At 40.8% G+C, this 22,898-nt stretch overlaps 1 protein-coding gene across 1 annotated transcript in view; it reads right to left on the minus strand.

Moving 5' to 3' along the window:
- The window catches only part of LOC143118573 (uncharacterized), a 49,776-nt gene extending 27,322 nt beyond the window's left edge, over positions 1-22,454 (minus strand). The window contains exons 1-3 of the mRNA XM_076279604.1: positions 22,319-22,454; positions 21,683-21,922; positions 20,853-20,989 (exon numbers count right to left, since the gene is read on the minus strand). Of these exons, the coding sequence (XP_076135719.1) occupies positions 20,853-20,989; positions 21,683-21,922; positions 22,319-22,454 (513 nt within the window). The remainder of the gene's footprint in view (positions 1-20,852; positions 20,990-21,682; positions 21,923-22,318) is intronic.
- Between the last annotated feature and the right edge of the window lie 444 nt (positions 22,455-22,898).

Consider the following 22,898-nt stretch of genomic DNA (forward strand, 5'->3'; position numbering starts at 1 on the left):
CAGATTTATCTCATTATCTCATTAACTATGCGTGATATAAAAATGTCCCAAGCAGAAATGGATTCTACGCGAAAAAGTACTATAGAATCAATTGAGAAATGTTTGGTAGTGACCTTAATCAGATCATTCTGGGTTTTGCCCTGTCTATATTGATCACACAATGTAATAAAACAAATTTAAAAAAAACTAGGCCTACTGGGAAAATGTAGAAATCTTGACTACGTATAAAGTTCAACATCGCCCTACTTCTTTTTTTTTTTTTTTTTATGCCTTTAATGATAGGACAGTGGAGAGTGACAGGAAGCGAATGGGAGATAGATCAGGGGTGGGATCCGGAAAGGACCATGGGGCAGGAATCGAACCCGGGTTGCTGGCGTACGGTGCAGGTGCCCCAGCCAGTTGTGCCACAGCTGGAGCCAACATTGCCCTACTTCTTGACGCACTACAGACGGCTCTACTTATGTTTTCTACATAAGACCATGTAGAAGCTTTCTACTCAAGACTGCACCTTTTCCTGTTGGCTGGCATGTCATGAGAAAAATTTAAATTCCTCAACCAAACTACTATGTTAAAATAACGTTATTAAATTCAAACATGAAACCACGGAGAAATAAAAAAAAACTTAAATAAAAACACTCTTAAAGGAACAATTTGGTACTGCCTGAACCAGCCGCTTCTTCACATACTTCCTGAGATCCCTGATATGCTCCTGCTGGACTAAGGTCGGATCAGCATCGTTCAGCAGAGCTTTTGCATTCTAAAAGAAAATCTTTTCACAAATATTTAAATATTTTCAAAAATAAATAAAAAATAAATAAATAATTTGATGGTCTGTGTGTATTCAGAGATTTAGAATGGGCATGGGTGAGTTGATGTTACAATTCAAACACACACAACCACACACACACAAAAATCTAGCACTATGTTTATGTCCTGCAAGATTAATGAATAATCTATTTATATAGCCCATCCCTGGTCTTTACTTCCACAAAAGACAATACTTTCCATCAGGACAAATAGGCCGCAGCTTGACCCATCCTCCTGTCAGGGATTTTCTGTAATGTCCATCCATCTAGTCACTCCCCTGTTGTGGACCCTCTCTCCTTCATGAATTTACTAAGGATTAAAAGAGAATAAAATTAAAATAATATAAAAAAGTGAGATGGATCATTAACCCACATTTTTTCCAAAGAAAGTTAGCAATAGTGTTACCATTGGACTCACACCTTTCAGACCTCGTTTACAACATATTACAGCATGAGGCTCCAGAGGTACAAAGTTTTTTGGTAAATATATCATATATGACGTGAGGCCTGACAACACTGTTCATTAATATGCGCTTATCGCAAGGTGCCATAAAAAGAGAAGGTTGAGGGGCAACTTGACTCAATGACTGATTGAGTCCTGACTGCTATGTGAAGAAGAAAAAAAATGCGCGTGGAGTAATGATTGTGTAGCAGCACTCACATACATCCTCATCCACGGATGAAATGCTCCTGACCTCCCTAGGCACTGGTTTATGTGTGCTTCTAAAACTGATAGTTCGGATCCTTGAATGTAATTGGCTGAATCACGTTCAATGCCGTTGTAAAATGCAGCAACAACATACACCTTGACCGCATTTCGTTCTATATTACTGTGCTACCATAACTTGATACAAAAGTTAAAGTTCCTGCGTCTCGACTTTGCTTGGCAACCATTCAGATAGAGAAAATATATTTATTGGCGGAAGAATGATTATCTAGGAATAACCCGTTATATTTCTAGTTGCTATGTCTTTACTTTATGAAACTTAGCCAGGTATTCATAGTAACAGTTTTAGAAAAGCAATAAGCCACTCGAGTCCAGCAGGTTAGCCTACGCTGATTCTACAGCAGCTAAGGGGGGTTGTTAGGCACGACGTGCTAGCGGAGTCATAGCAACAGAAAATCATGCAACAGAATCGGTGTCCACCATGGCCATCTCATCTGGAAGAAAGGGGATGTAGTCTGATGGCACAGTCACTATAAATCAAAAGTGTTGATGATGTTGACATCACTTGTGGGTAATCCCTTTAATATTTCCTCATGATCTGCCATCTTTCCATTCCATACATGCACTGTAGCCCAGGCACCATAAATTGGAGTCAAAATATTCTGGAGCATTTACAGAATGTAGGGGTGAGTTATCTCTCTTCTGTGTCTTGAGTTCAGTCCAAATATAAAGTTTGTTATATTGAAAAAAGCGTCTCCTAAGAAATTTGAACATAAACACAAACAAAAACAAACGCAATATCCACAAGGATCGCTGATACAACAAAAAGTGCGATTTTCTAATAAATAGTGGTAAATATTTGATAAGTAAACGTACCGAAAGTGTAAAAAGTTTCTCGGAATGGAGTCCAAGATGTAAATCTGTCTTAGTTTCACTCTGGCAGCAAGAAGGAACCAGTGTGAATGTCTGCACACTGGCAGAAGTATCCAGTCATAGTCCTCCAAACACACCTACTCACCAAAATACACAAAATAATCTCAGTAAGGACACAATAACAGTATTAAGTCTGGCTAAGTTATTGTACCATTGTTTTATTGACCTTTTTGTAATCCCAGGTGGTGTATTTTCCCTGCACCCAGAAGTTCACGACCGCGCACTGTAAAACAAACACTTTCTTGGTTGATTCCCCTGACAGGACTCCAAGATATGCCTGTATGATCAAAAACACTACATCATTAACCTGACCAGATGCCTTGCAGTTGCCTAATGCTTGCTTAGCCTACTAGTGAGTTGAGAGCACAGATCAACTGATCTCAGACCAGACCGCGAATCGACCCTCTGCCTCTCCACCCACCCCCAGCCCAGCCCGCCCGCCCGTTCTGCTTCTCCTTGTCAGAGTTTAGTGTTCGGGATTCCTTGTTCTAACAGGCTACGAGGGATAGAACGCACAACGAAATAAAAAAGTTAAATAAAAATTTTGGCTACCCGGGCTGAGCTCAATTTACCCCGGGCTGAAGCCCCGGTAAAATCGGCTGGTGACGCCCCTGATCTATTCCATCAGCACCTACGCATTCCCTACTGTAAAGAATATGGGCACAGGGGAGTCCATAGGAAATTGAAAAAGAGCAGGAACAGTTTGTCATGTCTAGGTTGACCATATACCTCTTGTAACCATGTTTCTCTTCTTGTTTGACAGAGTACCACTCCTCCTTCTCAATGGTGAAGCAACCACTTTCCAACTTATTTAGCTCTTCAATTACCAACCTGTATGCCTTGTTCTTAACAATGTCAGACAGCTCCACTGCTGTTTTTGAATTTGTACGGCTGTAACTGAAGTGACTCGTTGCTTCACAATGTTCCTGAAAATGTAATTCGCTCACTTGTATTTTATTAAATGAAATAAGATCTCTGGTGCTTCACAAATGGACAGGTTCTGATGCAGAATCTTCTTAACTTTTGAAAACTCTCAATGATGTTGTTGGTATTATTGCCCATAGTGGCTAAACTGTTTCTGAACATGTGTGCCCAAGCTGGTTTCTCAGCATCCCAATTTGTCATGAAGTAGTTAAGAAATGTTTCATCTTTGCACTCACATTTGAAATGTTCAAGAGCTTTCAGATATTGTTCATCTGTACGGCTGTACAGAATAGATCTCAGCACAGTCAATAGTTCTTTTTTTTCTGACGTTGGTATTACCAACTCAGCAATTTCCCCCCCCCCCCAGTGTTTAACAACATGGAAAGAGCATAGCAAGACGTTTGCATCTTTTAAAATTCTTCTTAAGAACTTTAATCTGAGTCTTGTCTTTGTCAACCATAAACATTTTTATCCTTTCCCAATCACTGTTTTGCTGCTTGAATAGGTCACACATGTGAGAGAGGCTTTTTTCAGTTTCGGAACGAAGGAAGGCATAAGCCACCGGCTCTCCACAACCTTGCTCATTCATCGCTGCAAGGCATTGCAGGGTATAGCCTTGTTTGTTTGTTTTATATGTGGCATCCATGAAGATTATGTCAGGGTTTTGCTTGAAAGTTTGCTTGATTCTCAGGGTTTGGATATAAATAATTTGGATGCTTCCTTCCTCATCCGCAACAGTGTCTGCAGAGTGTCCCCTCTGTCTTTCTTTGACTATATTCAGAATCTGATCTGCATCTGAGAGGTTATTCTTGTTTTTTACCTTCTGTCTAATATTGCAGATCTTTCAATTTCATTTCCTTGCCGTATCTGTTTTTGACCAATGCTTTCAACATGGGAGCATTGACCTGGCAATGTGAAATTAACAGAATTAGCATAGTGGCAAGTGTATAACACCCTATGCCTTACACCCACAAACCTCCATGCCTTACACCCACAAACCTCCATGCCTTACACCCACAAACCTAACATCACATTAAAATCACACTTACCTTCAACTCTAGCAGCTTCTCAATTTCTTCCCTTTCCTTCACATTTGGTCGTCTGTTGTGGGCATACTTTGCAAACAGCTCAGCAGATACTGGATGGTTGTGTTCTTCAACTATGCTGGTAACAACCAGCTTGTTGACTTTTTGGTCAAAATGAATCTTAATGACTACAGGACAGCCCATCCGCAAAGAGTGCTGAAAAGGTCTTTCGTTTTTGCCTGTAAGAATATGATATGTCTGTTAGTCATAGTTAAAGGTTCTAAATGCAAGTAGGCCATCTTGGCTTGCCGACTAGTTTCGGCAAGTTTCACACTGCATGCACATCAACAAACGACCAAACCGTATCTCCTCCCCTTTCCCCTACACCTCCCTAAAGCTGTATGACCACCCAGAGCAAGCTCTGTGCTCGCCCATTGCTGTATGACCACTCCTGACTCTCTCCTGCGTTTCTTATGCCAATACCTACATCTCTCGGATGAAATAAACTGGCCAGCATTGTTGGACCACATTGTCAAAAGTAGACTAGTACATTTCACACACGCCTTCACTCCTTTCAAGAAATTGCATTACCACCAACATATCCAGCAAGCATTCTCTGTTATGGTGACTAATCTCAAAGCCACACCCACAATCACAGTGGCCACAGCCCCAAGCACACCGCCATTAAACGAAATGACAGAAACTATAATATGGAATCTTGTATGCAGCCACTTTAAACAATAGCCCTTGTTAATAAATGTTTTTTTTCCCAAATATAATTTGATTGCATTGGATCAAACCTTACTAACTTTTTGTTGTCCTCCTCACTCCATAATGGACACAAGACATGGTCAATTTTAAGTACTTAAATGTTCTTGAGACCGTTGTATCTGAGATTTTTTCTGATCTCTCCTTATGCATAGGATGGTAGCCCTCTGTACGCCATGCTTCCATCGCTAGCTTGAACTCTTGGTAACTGTCAAAGGTCTGCCCCGAGTACATTGTCCTCGGCTGGTGTTCCATTAAAGAAGAAAAAAACATTGTAGTCAGGTAGAATTATGAAAAAATGAGTCACATGAATGAATGAATGACTGCCGTTGCCAACGCAACCTAACGAAACTTAAAATGTATCCTTAGACTTCTGCCATTGTGTGTTTTGTTTAGCCGTCAGTAAGTAAAGTATATACTCTTTTGATCCTGTGATGGAAATTTGGTCTCTGCATTTATCCCTTCTGTGAATTAGTTAAACACGCACAGTGTACAGTGAACACACAGTGAGGTGAAGCACACACTAACCTGGAGCAGTGATCAGCAGCAGCTACAGTGGCACTCGGGGAGCAGTGAGGGGTTAGGTGCCTTGCACGATGTGGGCATGGGAGAGCAGCATGTCCTGTTGGTGACCTCAGTGAGAAGTACTGTTAAGACGCTCTTAGCCGGTAAGGAGAACTCTGGAGCACTCGTAGATTTACGAGTGTTTTCACAACGTTCTTAAGCTACGATGGTTTCGGGAAACAGTCTGCAAATCTTAAGACATTCGTAAGAGGGACTTTACGACGCTCTTAGGCTTAAGATGCTTTCGGGAAACTGGGCCCTTGTTTGTAAACAAATTTTTATGTTATTTACCTGAAGTTGTTGTTCCTGGTTGTTTAATGAAATTGTTAAAAGACTTATCTAAATAAAATGATTTATTTCCTCTTTTGTAAACACATGTGCCAGTGTCTCTTATTCTTGTTTTCATAGTAGAATGAAGCAGTTACCATCTGCCTAGTCTTTATTTCAGCCTTTATCTTTCCTGCCCACAATTGATTTAGCCTCTTCAGAGTACAGTAAGACATCCTATATTTAGCTATGCATCTTGTTTTGATGGAAAAACATCTTATATTTGTTACATGACCATTATATCTTTTTTCTATATTTTTTGGTCAGATGTCAAACCAGGAAAGGAAAACATCCTACTCTTTAAAAATTCTACTTGTTACTGCGACTTGCAGTTATGAGTAAATTAATCATAACTTCTGAACCAAAGGTGATAAATTGATTCTGTCTTTTTCACTGAGGAGAACACAACACTGTCTATCTTTCACACACTATATCTACAATAGCCATTAGATGAAAAGTAAGATTCATCTTTTCGTGTTTTTTGATGTTGAAATTTGAAGGTATTGTTTAAAAACAATGTGTGTTACACTCAAACGTATTAACTATGATATGTACCATTTTAAAGGTTCCCCTGATTACAATGGTGGGTATATCTTATCTCTGCCATGTAGCATGGCCAAACAATAAGCCTTTTTGTCTCACAAGGGCATCAAGTATGAAAAAACTGAATGTTTCGTGGTGTCTGCAAAGGCCTAATACATTTATCATAACTTTTGAACAAAAGGTGATACATTGATCCTGTTTTTATCACTGAGTACTAGCCAGCACATACTACTGATTCTCATTGATACTTAAGGACTACCTACTATCCACTATAATTTACACATGAAGTCATTGCGTATCGTGTACTTATCCACTTCAAGCATTTTTGAAAATGCACTTTTGCATTGAAGAGATAGAGATTTGGTTTCCTCCATTAACAGGCGTGTTGGTCCATAAAAAGGCCTGTAAAACATGAGCAATTCGTATTGACAGGACCATGGACCCAGACATCATGTAAAATACCCCGCTGAAAAATCTCAAAGAGAAGAAATACCTTGGGATCCTGTAAAATTTGACCCACCAGAACCTCCAGGTATGGTGCATATGCCAGGGCTTTTAGTACCCCCCCTGCACTGGACAGTGGGGTGTTTGGTTTGCATTTCCCCCAGCTAGCAGACATATAATTTCATCCTAAAGAATTCTTTGCCCTCAAAATATTGTTATGACTTAATAGCCATTTCTTAATATTTTTTTCTGAAACCTTCTGCTGCTTTGTAAACAATGAACATCAAATAGGTTTTTGAACAGTCAGAGAATTTATCAGCTGCTGGAATTGGTGTGAGCTGATTGGTGTGAGTGAGAGCTGTTGCCCAGTCCAGTCACTACCGGAACAGTCAGGTGCTGGACGTCCGTCCCCTCAGCTGCACAGCGCCCCCAGGCGATGATCAACAAATTACAGGCTGCCTTTACAACTCTCACTTCATCCAGTGCCACCAATGAATCAAGTCTTTACTGTTCTCAGGTGTCCTTTCGGTTCATCAGTGTAAAGTTAATAATCAACACTGTATGATCCATGATCAGGCCATATCATGAACTTTGCTCTGGAATTGTTCTTCCGTGTTCGTCTCTGATCGGCTGCAACAGAGCTAAAGGTAAAGAGAATTCTATTTGTATTTTAAGTTTTACATATTAAAATACATGTATCTTGGTGCACATCATGTATGTAAACATGTTTTGTATAACTTCAAACTATAGTGCTGAAACCCGCTTCAAAATATATGCGTCATATTACCAAAGGTCCAATACTGTTAACAATTTTAATAAAAAGTTTAATGAAATCAAAGCCAAATTAAAAAGCCAGGAGGAAGCAAGGAAATCAAGTTATGTAACATCTCACAAATATAGAATCAGATACATTCTGGAAAGTTCATGTAGAAAAATGGCATTATTTTAATTGGATACCTATAACTAATTACTGCAAAGGCTTTTTGCTAAATAAACATAGTATGTTATCTCTTTAATCTGTCCATGGTTAAAGCACAGTCTTGACAAGTCATGACAAATCAGTGTTTTCACCAGCGACACGTACCATGTTATTCTCACATGATTACAGCCAGAGGTGAGACTGTAGTGTGTCACAAATTATAAATTCAGCCATTCTCTTCACCTGCTGGCAAAACATACATTTCAAGTTTCTTTGGACTCTGAGGAAGACGCAGTGCGTTGAAACGTCAGTCGATTGTGCACCATAATAAAACAAGTTTAAAAGTTCTCTGAGTGCTCCGGTCATCCCTGGGTTTAGGCAGTCAGTTTCTCATACATTAGTTATTTTCGAATTTTAGAGCAACATCTTAATGCAGACCAATGTTATGCTACATTGATTTAATGTTTAATTAAAACATTTAATTCCTGCATAGGTCAGCATAGTTTTTCACAGCACTATTACAACTTCATTAGACTCCTTTTTTTCTCTATAATTCTTTTTCTAGGCACAATTGTAAAATGTTGTGATGTCCATCTGAGATCAGTGATGGCGACCAGTGCATCAATCCCTCGTAAGTCTCTACTCCTCTCTCTGCTTTTGTATTTTTAACCTGCTTTCCATTATCATATGAGTGTTCAAACATTAAACGCCCTGCTTCTTTATACAGTACAGTACTGTACATGGGCAAAAGCACACATGAAAGTACATCAGTTCCTTCTGAATAATTATCATGGTTTGCCATGATATTCGTATACAAGTCACAGGACAACAAAGATAAAGAAACAAACTGAAATAGATAAAGGCACAATATGCACAGACATGCAGGAGATTTCATTTCATTGCATTTTCATTCATTCGAGTCCGTAATCACTTTTTTGTGTAACACTAATTACATCTATCTCTTTTTCTCTCTCTCTCTCTCTCTCTCTCTCTCTCTCTCTCTCTCTCTCTCTCTCTCTCTCTCTCTCTCTCCCCCTATTAGCATATGCCCCTGAGATCAGACTTGTCCTGCTGGGGTCTGTAGATGAAGGGAAGAGATCTGCTGGAAACACCATCCTGGGAAGAGAGGAGTTCAGCTCTCAGAAAACTGCTGAATGTGTGACAAAACATGGATGGGTGGCAGGGAGGGGGGTTACTGTTATTAACACACCAGGCTGGGGCAGAGAGCAGCGTCTTTCTCAAACCCCTGCGAATGTTAGACAGCAGCTTTTGCAGAGTGTGTTTCCTCCAGGAGCCCATGCTCTCATCTTGGTCATACGTGCAGACAGGAAGTTCACAGAGTCCAACAGGGTACCACTGCAAGATCATATGGAGCTTCTTGGGGAGAGGGTGTGGGATCACACCATTGTGCTGTTTACCTGTGTAGACTGGCTGGGTGATGCCCCCATTGAGAAGTTCATTACTAGTGAGGGCATGCCCCTCCAGTGGGTTGTAGAGAAAAGTAGCTATAAGTATTATTGCATCAATAATACTTACAAGGCAGATATCACCCAAGTCACAAGGCTGCTTGAGATGATAGAGATGGTGGTGGCAGGAAACCAAGGCCATTTTGAAATAGACAGAGAGATATATGAGAGAGAGAAAGCACGTGCAGAAGATCAGAAGAAGGCAATACAAGCGATACAACAGAAGGCCCTGGAAATGAGGAAGGGTTGGGACGCTCAACCGTCAACCATGAGACGTCAGAGTTATCTTCTGAACCCTCCTAAAAGTGAGTTTGCACTCAATATCTCAATTAGTTTTCCTGTAGCATTACACATATACTGTACAATATACAATAATACACACACATACACACACACACACTATTATTATATTATTTGGTTTATTTGGTTACACTTTACTTGAAGGTATAAGAGTGACATGACACTGTCATGAATGTGTCATAAACATTAAACAAGTTAGGGTTAGGGTTATGACAGTTTCATGTCACTATGTAGATACCTTCAAGTAAAGTGTTACCTATTATGTGTATGTATATAGATAGATAGATAGATACAAGGATACAAGGATACAAGGAAGTTTATTGTCACATGCATATAGTTACTGGAAGTAAGAAATGCAGTGAAATTAAGTATGGTGTCAGCCTATTTGTGCATTTATGGGAGGTAAAAAGTGCAGTAGAAGAGGGGTTTAGTAGATTAAGTGGCAAGGGCTGCATAAGAAAGGTGGGGGAGGATTGCGGTTGGGGGGGGGGGGGGGGGCACCAACAAGGAGCACCCAAGAGCAACAGGGGCAAGGAAAAACTCCCTTACCAAGGAAGAAACCTTGGGCATATCCACGGCTCAAGGGGCTAACCCAACTGCCAAGGGTCTTGGTGTGTGTGTTGGGGGGATGACAAGGGAGATGGGATAGTGTGCTGTGTATGTGGGGAGAGGGCAGTGTGCAATATGTGTGTTGGAGAAGCTTCCTCATGAGACAATGTGCTGTGTATTGGGGGGCGGGGGCAGTGTGCTGTAAGTATGTTGGGGATGTGTGTTGGAGAAGCTTCCTGATGAAATAATGTGCTGTGTATGTAGGGGAGAGGGGGGGGGGGGGCAGTGTACTGCAAGTATGATGTATGTGAGTGATGACAGTGAAGATGTGTGTGTGGGCGGGAGGGGAGTGAAGCAGTGACTGTGTGTGTGTGTGTGTATAGTGTGTGTGTGGGTAGGTGGGGGCAGTATGCTGTAAGTAAGTAGAGGATGTGTGTTGGAGAAGATCCTGAAGACAATGTGCTGTGTATGTAGGGAGGGGGGGGGGGCAGTGTGCAGCAAGTATGTAGAGGAGGCTTACTGTAGCAAGCAGTGTGCTGTATGTATGTGAGGTGATGACAGTGATGATGTAAGAGTGTGTGTTTTTGTGTGTGTGTGTGTGTTGGGGATGGGGGGGGGGGACAGAAGGCTAGGCAATCAAGGACATGGGTAGATAGATGGAGGAGAAATCAAAAATAATAAATAAAAAGTTCTATAGAGATGTGCAAAAGTTGGAGAAAGTCAGATATGTGTTTGTGTGTGTGTGTGTGTGTGTGTGTGTGTGTGTGTGTGTGTGTGTGTGTGTTTTGACGTGTGATGAATAAGAAAATAAATAAAAGGTCTGCAGCATAGGGAGAGGGATGTAAAAGTGCTAAAAGTCATGTAGGTGTGTGTGTGTGTGTGTGTGGGGGGGGGGGGGTCATGAGTGCTGAGGAGTGGATGAGTGCAAAGTCAGTATAGTGTGAGTTCAGAGTTGGGAAATGTTTGAGAGTGCTGAGGAGTGAATGTGTGCAAAGTCAGTATAGTGTGAGTTCAGAGTTCGGATGGCCTGGGGATAAAAACTTCTCCTGAGTCTCTCAGTTCTGGCTTTGTGACTACATAGGCGTCTTCTTGATTTCAGCGGTAGGAATAATCCATTGTTAGGATGAGAAGAGTCCTTCAGAATCTTTTGGGCTCTTAGGAGTACTCTTCTGGAATAGATTTCTTGTAGAGCAGGGAGTTGAGTTCTTATAGTACGTTCAGCTGAGCGCACTACTCTCTGCAGAGTACTACAATCTCTAACTGTGGAGTTCCCATACCAGGTGATGATGCTACCAGTTAGAACACTCTCAACCGCTGAAGTGTAGAAGGCCTTCATGATGGATGTAGAAACTTTGAATTTCCTTAGCTGACGAAGGAAGTAGAGTCGTTGTCTGGACTTCTTCAGAACATGTTGAGTGTTAACAGTCCATGTTAAGTCTTCAGTAATGTGGACACCAAGGTATTTAAAACTTGTGACTCTCTCTACAGGTTGCCCGCTGATCATTAGTGGGGTGTAACTGTAGTTCTGCTGCTTCCTTCTGTAATCCACTACCATTTCCTTGGTTTTATTGATATTCAGTGTCAAGCTGTTAGATTGACACCACTGTGCCACCTCATCAACCTGATCCAAGTAGAGCTGTTCATTGTTGTTACTAATCAGGCCCAAGATCACTGTGTCATCTGCAAACTTGATGATGGAGGTATGACTACTGTTGGCTTTGCAGTCATGTGTGTAGATGTTGTACAGCAGTGGACTCAAAACACAGCCTTGGGGAGCACCAGTGCTGATGGTTAATGAGTCAGATGTCAGACCCCCCACTCTAACCACTTGTGAACGGTTGGTGAGGAAGTCAAATATCCAGTGACACAGGGTGGTGTTCAGTCCTAAGGCCTTCATCTTTGTGACCAAGGTGAGAGGTACTATCGTGTTGAATGCTGAACTAAAGTCAATGAACAGCATCCTCACATAATTCCCATTCCCCTCCTCCAGGTGAGTTAAGGTGGTGTGCATGAGGTTTGAGATGGCATCCTCTGTAGACCTGTTGGCTCTGTAAGCAAATTGGAGGGGGTCGAAGGAGGCAGGGAGGGATGAGCAGATAATGTTTTTCACAAGCTTCTCAAAACACTTCATCACTGTAGACGTCAGGGCTACTGGGCGGTAGTCATTCAGACATGATGGACTTTTGTTTTTCGGTACTGGAACAATAACAGACTGCTTGAGGCAAGTAGGAACTGTCTCTTGAGTCAATGATGTGTTAAAGATATAAGTGAACACAGGAGCTAACTGAGCAGCGCAGGATTTCAAAATCCTGTTAGAAATTCCATCCGGTCCAGCAGCTTTTCTACAATTAACCCTCCTAAAGGCATTGCTCACATCGACCTCAGAGACACAGAAAGGTGCATCCTCATTTGCTTCACATGCTGCAGCTAGTGCAAGATAGTCTGTGTTTTTCATGTCAAAGCGAGCATAAAAAGCATTAAGTTCATCAGGGAGGTCTTTACTCACATTCATCATAGGAGGGGACTTTCTTTCAAAGCCAGTGATGGTTCGGAGTCCTTTCCACACTCGTGCTGGATCACCCTCCAAGAAATCAGCTTCAACTTTGTCTCTATAGCGCCGCTTAGCATCTTTAATAGCTCTACGTAAACTATAAGATGCTGCTTTGTAATCCGTCATATCCCCTGAAATAAGCCCAGCATTATAAGTCATGGTGCGTGTCTTTAATGCCGTTCTCACTTCTCTATCCACCCATGGCTTCTGGTTAGGGAAGCTTCGGATCTTTAGATAGATAGATAGATAGATAGATACTTTATTGATCCCCAAGGGGAAATTCAAAAATATATATAAATTGCACTTAAACTACCTTGGCTACTGTATTCAAAATATCTGTACACTGTTATCAATGTATAATTCATCATACTGTAAGTGTCAGTATAAGACATTTCCATTTTGAATTTGATTTCCTAAATTTAATTTGAGTCATATTATTCCTCATCTCTTGTGTTCAATTAGTGTCAGGAGGAACATATGCTGATATCAAGGACATGAAAATGGAGGTATCTGTAGAGGAACCTGGAGCTTATTTAACGCCACCCCTTACACCCTTTACCGACAGATGTGAGAGTCTGTCCCCACCACCTTCAAGTGAGTTTGCATTCATGCTTCTTTTCTCTAAAAAGACTATTTTCTCACTATTGGCACATTTGAAAGCTATTTTTAGATGTTTTTAGTTCCAATTGTTTAGTAGGGACAAAAGAATGTGGATAAATGTAGTATTGACCTAGCAAGCCAACCAACCAACCAAGCCAACCAACAATACCAACAATGGCACATGGCCATAGTTGGCCAAGTTTGGGGTCACTTAGAAATTTCCATTCCACTCCATTATAGACGGAATACCAGATCAGTTGCATTGTTTTTTTTTAGTTTTTTTTTTTAATCAGGGCAGCAGTTTTCAGATTACATACACAATAGGGTTCTCCAATGTTTTCTCAGTTAGTCCTTTAAAATGATATCAGATTAGTAAACAGAATGTGCCTTTGGAATATTGGATGAATGGTTGCTGATAATGGGCAATATAGACATTGCATTAAAGATCAGCCATTTCTTTCTACAACATTTACATTTACAACATGAATGATGAAAACAAGGACATTTAAGTGACTCCAAACTTTTGAACGGTAGTGTATGTTTCTACAAAAAGAGTATATATACTCTTTTGATCCCGTGAGGGAAATATGGTCTCTGCATTTATCCCAATCCGTGAATTAGTGAAACACACTCAGCACACAGTGAACACACAGTGAGGTGAAGCACACACTAATCCCGGCGCAGTGAGCTGCCTGCATCAACAGCGGCGCTCGGGGAGCAGTGAGGGGTTAGGTGCACTCAAGGGCAGTCAAGGGCACTTCAGCCGTTCCTACTGGTCAGGGTGCGAACCGGCAACCCTCCGGTTACAAGTCCGAAGTGCTAACCAGTAGGCCACGGCTGCCCCAATACTGATTGCGCACACATACATATACAATACAGTATATATTTTTCTATATATTAGAGATTATTAATCTAGGTTAAAACTTTGTTAAGACATCCCTGCTCCTAAAAGATATAAAAAAGAAAGAAAATCTTTACTTTAAGTACTTTAACACACACACACACACACACACACACACACATGCCAAACTGGCTACTGTACTTTATTCAAGGTCTATCAATGTATATATAAATCATCATACTGTATATGTCATCATAAACCGTTACTATTTCGAACTTGATTTTTTAAATTTAATTTAAGGCATATTATTCCTAATCTCTAATTAGTGTCAGGAGGACCACATTCTGTGCTGTCTGCTGGAGAACATGGGGCTTATACACAACACCCTACACCCTCTTCCTACCACAACCAGAGTAAGCATAGTATAGGTACAGTATGTATGTATGTTATTTACTTATTGGGTGCGGTATGTTATGGAGCAACCTGCATGTTAATAGAGAAAACCAAATCTCCTGTCTCTTCAATGCAAAAATGAAAGTATTTGATATGTGTATTTTCAAAAATACCTGCAGTGGATAAGTGCATTGCTATGAGTTCATTTGTAAATTATAGTGGGTATTATAGTAGGTAGCCCTTAAGTATCAATGATAATCAGTTGTTCATGCCAATATCTCATGAAAAGCAAAAATAATAAAATAAGCAAGCAAATAAAATAAAATAGGCAAGCAAGACATATATTAGGATAGGTTAGAACTGTGTTATACCACTGCTTTTTCTTTTTTATTAACAAAACGAGACTTCACAATTCCATTGAGTACAAACAATGAAAACAGGGCACAAGCATTACCAATTGCTGTTTTTAAATATGTTTTATGTTAAATCACATAAGTGACTCGTTGATTATTAAAGTATATTGTTGTATATATAGTATAATAATTCATGTAAATTATGAATATCCAGACTTGGCAGTGCAAAGGAGAGTTTGATTATCTGAGAATGTTGATCCCTGGTCCCTGGTTGGAGTGTGCACTTCTGTCTCTGTCTACACATGTGGTGTAAAAGTATGCTTGAGAAAATGTCAATCAGAAATGCTCCTTTCTCTATTCACAGGTCCAAGACTTGTCCCTTCATATGACCAACACAGTTGCTCACCTGGGGATGATCCCATATTATCTTGTCACTTTCCCTCTAAAACCAATGCTGTTGTCATGGAGATCAGGTGGTTTAAAGGCACAGACTGTATCTACCTGTATAAAGATGGCCAGGAGAGAGGGGGGAGGGGCTATGAGGGCAGAGTAAGTCTCAGCAAGGGAAAGCTAAAGAAGGGGAGCATAAATCTGACACTGAAAAACATCCAGCAAAACGACATTGGAAACTATGTGTGCCAAATCCTCCATGAGCACGGCTATGAGTGTGCCTTTCGGATAAACTACAGTCCCTACAGTAAGTGTATAATAATTGCCATGTTATATTGTTGTAACTCTTAAAAATAAGGACACTTAAAGTGATGATACTAATTTGAGTTTTGGTTTAACTTTTGTCCAGACAACAAATTTGTCATCTATCCAGGTAAGTACACAATGTTAAATAAGTAAAAAGAAATATCTCGCTATTTTATTACCAAATATAGAGACAATCAGGCTTTCTCGAAATAATTTTCTTGTCAATTATAACAAACCTGCATAGACTATGGTACTATGAAGTTCATAAATTTGTTTTAGAACCATTTAATGCAGTCATAAGTTTTATCCACAACACATTGGCACAAGTCCAAGAAATATGGAAGAGAGCACATACTGTTATGCACAGAAAACAAAACAAAATGCACTGAATTTACTGTTTTGCTTTTATATATTTATATTTTGGGGACAAAAAGATGAATGCACTTCTCACTTAGTGGACAAAATCTGTTAGGGTGTTATATTGTTCAGTAACATAGAATGCGAGAAAAAAAAATCTTAAGCGATTGTTTAAAGATGGATTTTTTTTCACGATGGAGGACCACACGTTGCTGATGAAGACAGGATGAAAATGGAGGCATCTACCCAGGACCTTGGTAAAAAATAGCAGTAGTAATTTATCTTCAAGTTTTCAGTCATAGAGTCTATGACTGTTCTGTTTCTTATTGAGTGTTCTGTCTACTAACCTGTACGCTCTGTGCAAGTAGGAACACTGTTTGCAGACTTAAGCATTGATGACATTTTTCTCTCTACCATCAGATATTAGACTTAAATAAATGATTGAATAAGTTGCTTCCTTGCTAAATCTACTAGGCTAGGTCTGTCTACTGACTTTGTCACTTTTTTTTTGTTTTTCAACCGTTTCAGGAGGACGGCAGATTGTTGATCAGGACAGGATGAAATTGGAAGCATCTACCCAAGATTCTGGTTTGTAATAATACGAGTGAACATTGCCTGCAAAATACCATTATTCTTCCTCTCCATCACAAATTATAATTACATGCATGAAAGGCCACTTACGGTCAAAACGTACTAACATAGTCTCCCGACTTTTGTCTCTTTTTGTCCATCCTTGACCCCCCTCTCCCCGTACTGTAGGATTCGGCACATATTTGTCCACCTTATGATCAGTCATGCAGAAGACCCAGATGGTCGCCCCATTTTCTTCAGTGCATGTGCTTTTACAAAGAGGAATTTTGTATGCGCTCTGAAAATGTGTTTGACTATGTCAGTTATTATATAGCTATACAATAAAAAAGATTCTGTGTACATTTCCTAATTTATCTCTTGATGTACACTACCAGACAAAAGTGTGGGGTCACTTAGAAATTTACATTCCACTCCATTATGTAAGGGATAATGGGCGTTCGGTCGACAGAAATAAATGTACGGTTGAAGTGGTAAAAGCATTGTTTTTTTAATCAGGGCAGCAGTTTTGAGATTACATTAATTGCAAAAGGGTTCTCCAATGTTTTCTCAGTTAACCTTTTAAAATTATATCAGATTAGTAAACAGAATGTGCTTTTGGAACATTGGATGAATGGTTGCTGATAATGGCCAATGTAGATATTGCATTAAAGATCAGCCATTTCTTTCTACAACAGTCGAGAACCCTTTTGCAATTATGTAAGCATAGAATGTAATCTAAAAACTGCTGCCCTGATTAAAAAAACAATGCAACTGATCTCAGCTGTTATGTCTATAATGGAGTGGAATGGAAACCTTTAAGTGACCCCAAACTTTTAAACGGTAGTGTATATAAATATTTCTTTGGCTAGACAAATGCAAATTTGTCTTGTTTGTTTGATTACTTTTGAATTTGAATTCAAATAAAAAATATTTAAAACTTAAGCTTGCCTTTGACTGTTTTACTGAAGTTCATCATCCAGAGATTGGTGTTCTATGAATTACTTTAGTGCAATGAAGACTACAGTGCACCAAACAGACATCAAACTTGTCATTTGAGGGATAAAAATATATATTATAAATGCCTTGGCACATTTATTGACAATGCATCTCTAATCAGTTTGAATGGATTGATTTAACTAGGAAGTTACTAATTAGGACGCTAGTTTGTAACACCAATATGGCCGTTACTACACATATCACACCCCTTCCTCGGCAAAATGTCGACATGTGAATACATTGAGCCAATCATGTGTTGTGATGTGAATACATTGAGCCAATCATATGGTGTGTTGTGAAGACATCGTGCCAATCATGTGTTGTGATCTCGCCGCTGGAGCAAGATTGGTGTCGTGAAGCCTTGCGCACGCGCATTTCTGCCGAAATGGATGCCCAACGAGTGCCCAAAAAGCGTTGCAATATGGCCGCCGAGTGGAGGGACTTGCCTAAAAGGACTTTGGCAACGCTACGGGTTGAGTGTGCTCGAATCCTGGAGGGGGCAGGAGTGCCCGAAAGGGTGTATGCCTGCTGGGCGGTGCCCACAACCCACCCGAGACTTCGACAGGCATCTAACTGCTGCTGAAATAGCAAGAGACTGTAGCTCAACAGACTGAGACAAATGAAAGTCAGACAGGGCTTTGGGCAAGTCAGACAGGGCTTTGGGCAAAAAGGCTGGGCTGGGGTGAAAAACCCTTCGACCCATCAGGTGAAAATGTGTACAACAGTCACTGTGGACAGACATGGAGCGCATGGAGCCTGCTTATCCCCCTAGCCCACGGGATGGCCAGAAGGAGAGCCGTTTTAAGAGAGCCACTTCAAGTCTGCATTGCCGAGAGGCTCAAATGGCGGATACTGCAGAGCCTCAAGGACAAGGTCCAAGTCCCAGGGCGGTACCAGAGGGCCAGCGCTGGACGTTGTGAGCCACTGTGTGTGCACCCTTAAGGTATCGAGAGATCAAGGAGCAGCCCTCCTTGCTAATGGCACACTCCCCGATACGGACTAGCTGCCTTGATAGTTGCCATAGCTTGATAGCTGTGTGGTGAGCCTGACACCATGCTGCAAACACTCTGTACGTGTAAGCCGCTTTAGTAGAAGGGGCTCGGACCTCCTGCATTGGCTTTACAATAGCCTTTGGTAGCCCTAGGGCCAAGAGCCAGTCCCTCTCAGGCAGGCCCGGAGTGGCTAATCGGGAGCTTCAGGAGGATTCCCGCTGGGCTGTTGTATCATGTCTGAATATCATGAGCTTAAATATATTGTTTCAGAAGTTAATTTGCCGTGCCCTCGCGGCACTTCAGTAGCCTGGGCTGTGTGGTCGCAGCCCCTTACTCACAATTTCCAAAATATTAAAGAAGTCGCCACCAAGTCTTTATTTGCAATAATTAAGGGGAGTATATGAGCGGTGGTCCCTCCTCCAGTGGCACGGCCCTGACAAACTCTCATGCATGCAGGGGAGAGGTATAGGCTAATAATAACTCATTTTACTATAACGTCAGGACCCCAGATCTCAATAGCCCTCAAATTAAAATATCATTAAAACATGGAAGATCTAACGGTCAGTTTTCAGTGAGCAAGCAGCACTTTTGAGAAAAACTAGTGGAGCATTCAAATTGGGCAGAAACAGGAGAGAAAGTGCACATTTACAGGGCTAGTCACTGTTATGTGCTAGCCTATAAGCTATCTTGCCTAGGTCGGGTAGGTGACACTATGTGCAGAAATAAAATGGCCCGGAATTGGTGAGTATTCAAGTCACATTTTTTTCTTCAGAAGTTTATGTATGAAATTACAGGTCATTTCCAGATTCCACTCTGATGCATACAGTAGGTTCTCGTGCAAGAACAAAGCAAGCAAGATCAAAAATGTCAAATTAGCAACTGATCATTACATGATTCCATTGCCATCAACAGGATGATTATTAATATTGGTTGGCATTAATATTATCCTTATATTAACTCCTGTCCTGTGAAGACGAATCCCATCACCCCCTTACCTTTCTCTCTTACAGACAGTGTAGTAGTTACTACAACAACCCCAACCCCCATTTACAATTTACATTCTTATTATTAAATGTACATACTTATCTAATGAAGTATGTGCAATTAATCATGATTAACACTTTAAAAAGACAGATAAAAAGACATAGCATAGTCTAAATATTACTTCAAAGATTAGAAGCACAAGTATGCCCAACTTTCTGTAGTGTAAACACACCAAACAGATTTTGTTTTAATGGTCAAACATTTGTTTTACAGTCAGTCTTTGTAAAATTATATATTGCAGATAAATCACATATGTCTGTTGTCAAACAATGTCTGGAAAAGTATTCTTCTATAGGCCTAATTCTAAAAATTAGGACAGGGTGCTTGTGCATGTCTTGAAAGTCTGGAAAAGTATAGAATTATGAAATACTGTTTTACAGACATGGAAAAGTATGGACATTTTTGGGACAGTTTAAAACATTATACATATAAAAAAGCAAAAAATATACACACATTTATTAAAGGTTGACGTTCAAAACCCAAACACACACACACACACTTGTTTTGCAAAACTACAAAAAGTAGCATTATTATTTTTTTTTTCCTTTGGAGGAGTACTCGGAAGAGAATTTTTTTTGTTCCAATGTGTATCGCATATGTCATGTTAGCATCACTGTTAATGATGCTCTGAACAGAATGTACGGCTCCTTTTGTCAATTATTCTGATTTAGCCTGCAGTTCTCGCCTCTGCCTCTCTACTCTCGTCCTTCTCTCATCTGCCCTCTCTGTCTCCTCCTTCCTCATGTTTTCTAACTTAGATATTGTGTCACTGTCTAGTTGATAATAGCTGCCTCCATGTCCTGTCACCATATACTCAATCTTCTGTAGCAGTTCTGTCACCTGACTGCTCTCCCTCCTCTTCTTGTGGTTGAGCACATAATACCTGTCCCCACATTTCTCAACTAACCACTGGAGAGGCTTGCCTTCACTCTCAATGTACTGTTCAATTGTTATATCTCCCAACCACTCCTCACATGTGAACAGCACCATGCAGTGCTTCCAGGCCTTCTCACTGAGAAGTTCCAGGTGTTCTTGAATGGCTCTGCGGCTTGCTTCAGTGAATTTCAATACCACACTTACAAGCACAAGAAAAGCATGAGGTCCCGGAGGACACATAGACAAACTGAGCATAATCTCTTGTTTAGTCAGTTCAGGAGTGTCTATCAGAAGTTGTTCCTTTTCCCAGTCTGATGCTCTGATCACAGTTAAGCGTCTTCCTGCTACACGAGCTTCTTTCTTCACACTCTGCACACTCTGCCTGGTGTGGAAGGCCTCACTGCCCAAGATGGTGCTTCCAGCTGCCGTCTTTCCAGATCCTCTGTGTCCCAGCAGTATGATTCGGACCTCTTGGAGGGGAATACCTGTTAGGAAGGGCCATTGCACAAAACAGATTTAATCAGGTGGATTCGGTGTATGCAAAGAAAAACATGCACCTCAATTACAAAAAAATCCACATTTTTCCTTAATGATGCGTTCTGATTGATGTGGAAAAAGTACAAAATATCCAGTAAGATTGTGGATTAAGGGGTTGAATATATGAAGACAGAACAGTTAGATGTAAGCATTTCAGCTGAACTCACTTGTCTGATTCGTTACTGTAGTTGTCTCCTTCCTTGGCTTGTCCCTGATCACTATCTTTTCCAGGCCTTCACACATCTTCAGCTCCTCCCAGAGTTTTCTTACCTTATTCTCTCTTTCTTTTGCTCTCTCCACCTGTCTCTTTTTATTTGCTTGTACTTCCTGTAATACCTCTCCCTCCATCTTATAATGAGACCCTCCATTTTGTTCAACCGTGCTGTCAGCAACTTTTAGAAGCTCCTCGACATAAGAATAATCTGACTTATTCTTATTATCCAGGACACAGCACCTGTTCCCACATTTTTCTACCAGCCAATGGAGGGCTTTCCCTTCTCTCTCAATATAGTGCTTAATGGGCAGATGATCCAGTCCACGCACACATTTCAACACAACAAGTGTGTGCTCCCACACTCTTGCACCAAGGAGATCCATGTGATCCTGCACTGCTCTTCGATTTAACTCTGTGAATGTCTCACCCACACGTATAACCAAGACCAGAACATGAGGTCCTGGATCACAGTGGGACACACTGAGTATGATCTCCTGTCTGGTGAGTTCAGGAGTGTCACTAAGACGCTGCTCTCGTCCCCAGCCAGGGGTGTTCACTACGCTGATCTTCCTCCCTGACACCCAACGTTGCTTCTTCACTGCCTGGAGGGCATTTTCTGAATCAAACTCCCGGCTGCTCAACAAACCATTCCCTACAGAAGACATCCCTGCATTTGAGTGACCAAGCAAAACAATCCTCAGATCTTTAGAAACCCCTGTGAATGGAACCATGTATATGAGTAGCATGCAGATGAAAGAGAAATTAGACGTCCTCAATGGAGTCATCTATTTGATATTGAATTAAGTACTGCTTTCAAGGAGCACACACTTTAAGGATCATCTAGTGGGTGCTTTGTAAGCTATTTATATTACCTAATGGTAACAGAAAATAGCACAACAGGAATGACACAATTCAAAAGGGTATAGTCCTCATAGTGGATCCTAACAGAATACTTAATAATATATACTTCATACTGATACGCAGAGGATGTGGCTGACATTTGCTGGACATTTCTGTGATTGGCTAATAATAACAATATTTTATACAGGAGAAATGGACTCACCTGTAGGTTTGGATTTCACAGTCTCTGTACTTGTCTTAGCATCACCTCCTGTTGAAGTCGGGACATCTCTTTTCTCCTGAAACTTATTCTTCATCTGTTCCGCTTTCTTGGTCTCTACAATTTTTCTCTCCTCCATTGCCCTCAGTACTGTTCCATCTATTTCATAAGGATGACCGCTATTCCCAACTACTGTCTCTTCTACTTTGCGAAACAGTTCTGAAACCTGAACTTTAGTCGTCTCATTGCTGAAGACATGATACCTGTTCCCACATTTCTCAGCAAGCCACTGGAGAGGTTTGCCCTCACTCTCAATGTACTGCTCAATGCTTCTCTCCCCAAGCCAGTCTCCATGAGAAAACAGCACTATGCTGTGACTCCACACTCTCTCACCTAGAAGCTCTGCATGTTCCTGTACTGCTCTCCTGCTAGTCTCTGTGAACCTCATGCCTGCACGTATGACTAGGAGGACTGAGTGGGGTCCTGGAGGACACAAAGACACGCTGAGAGTAATTTCTTCTTTCATGAGTTCAGACGTGTCTTTAAGAAGTTGGTCCTTTCCCCAGCCAGGAGTTTTAATAAT

Source organism: Alosa pseudoharengus, unplaced genomic scaffold (genome assembly GCF_046254945.1).
Source record: "Alosa pseudoharengus isolate Yale_2024_CS ecotype anadromous, Long Island Sound unplaced genomic scaffold, YU_APseudo_1.1 YU_APseudo_1.1_scf_12, whole genome shotgun sequence".
Taxonomy (NCBI): domain Eukaryota; kingdom Metazoa; phylum Chordata; class Actinopteri; order Clupeiformes; family Clupeidae; genus Alosa; species Alosa pseudoharengus.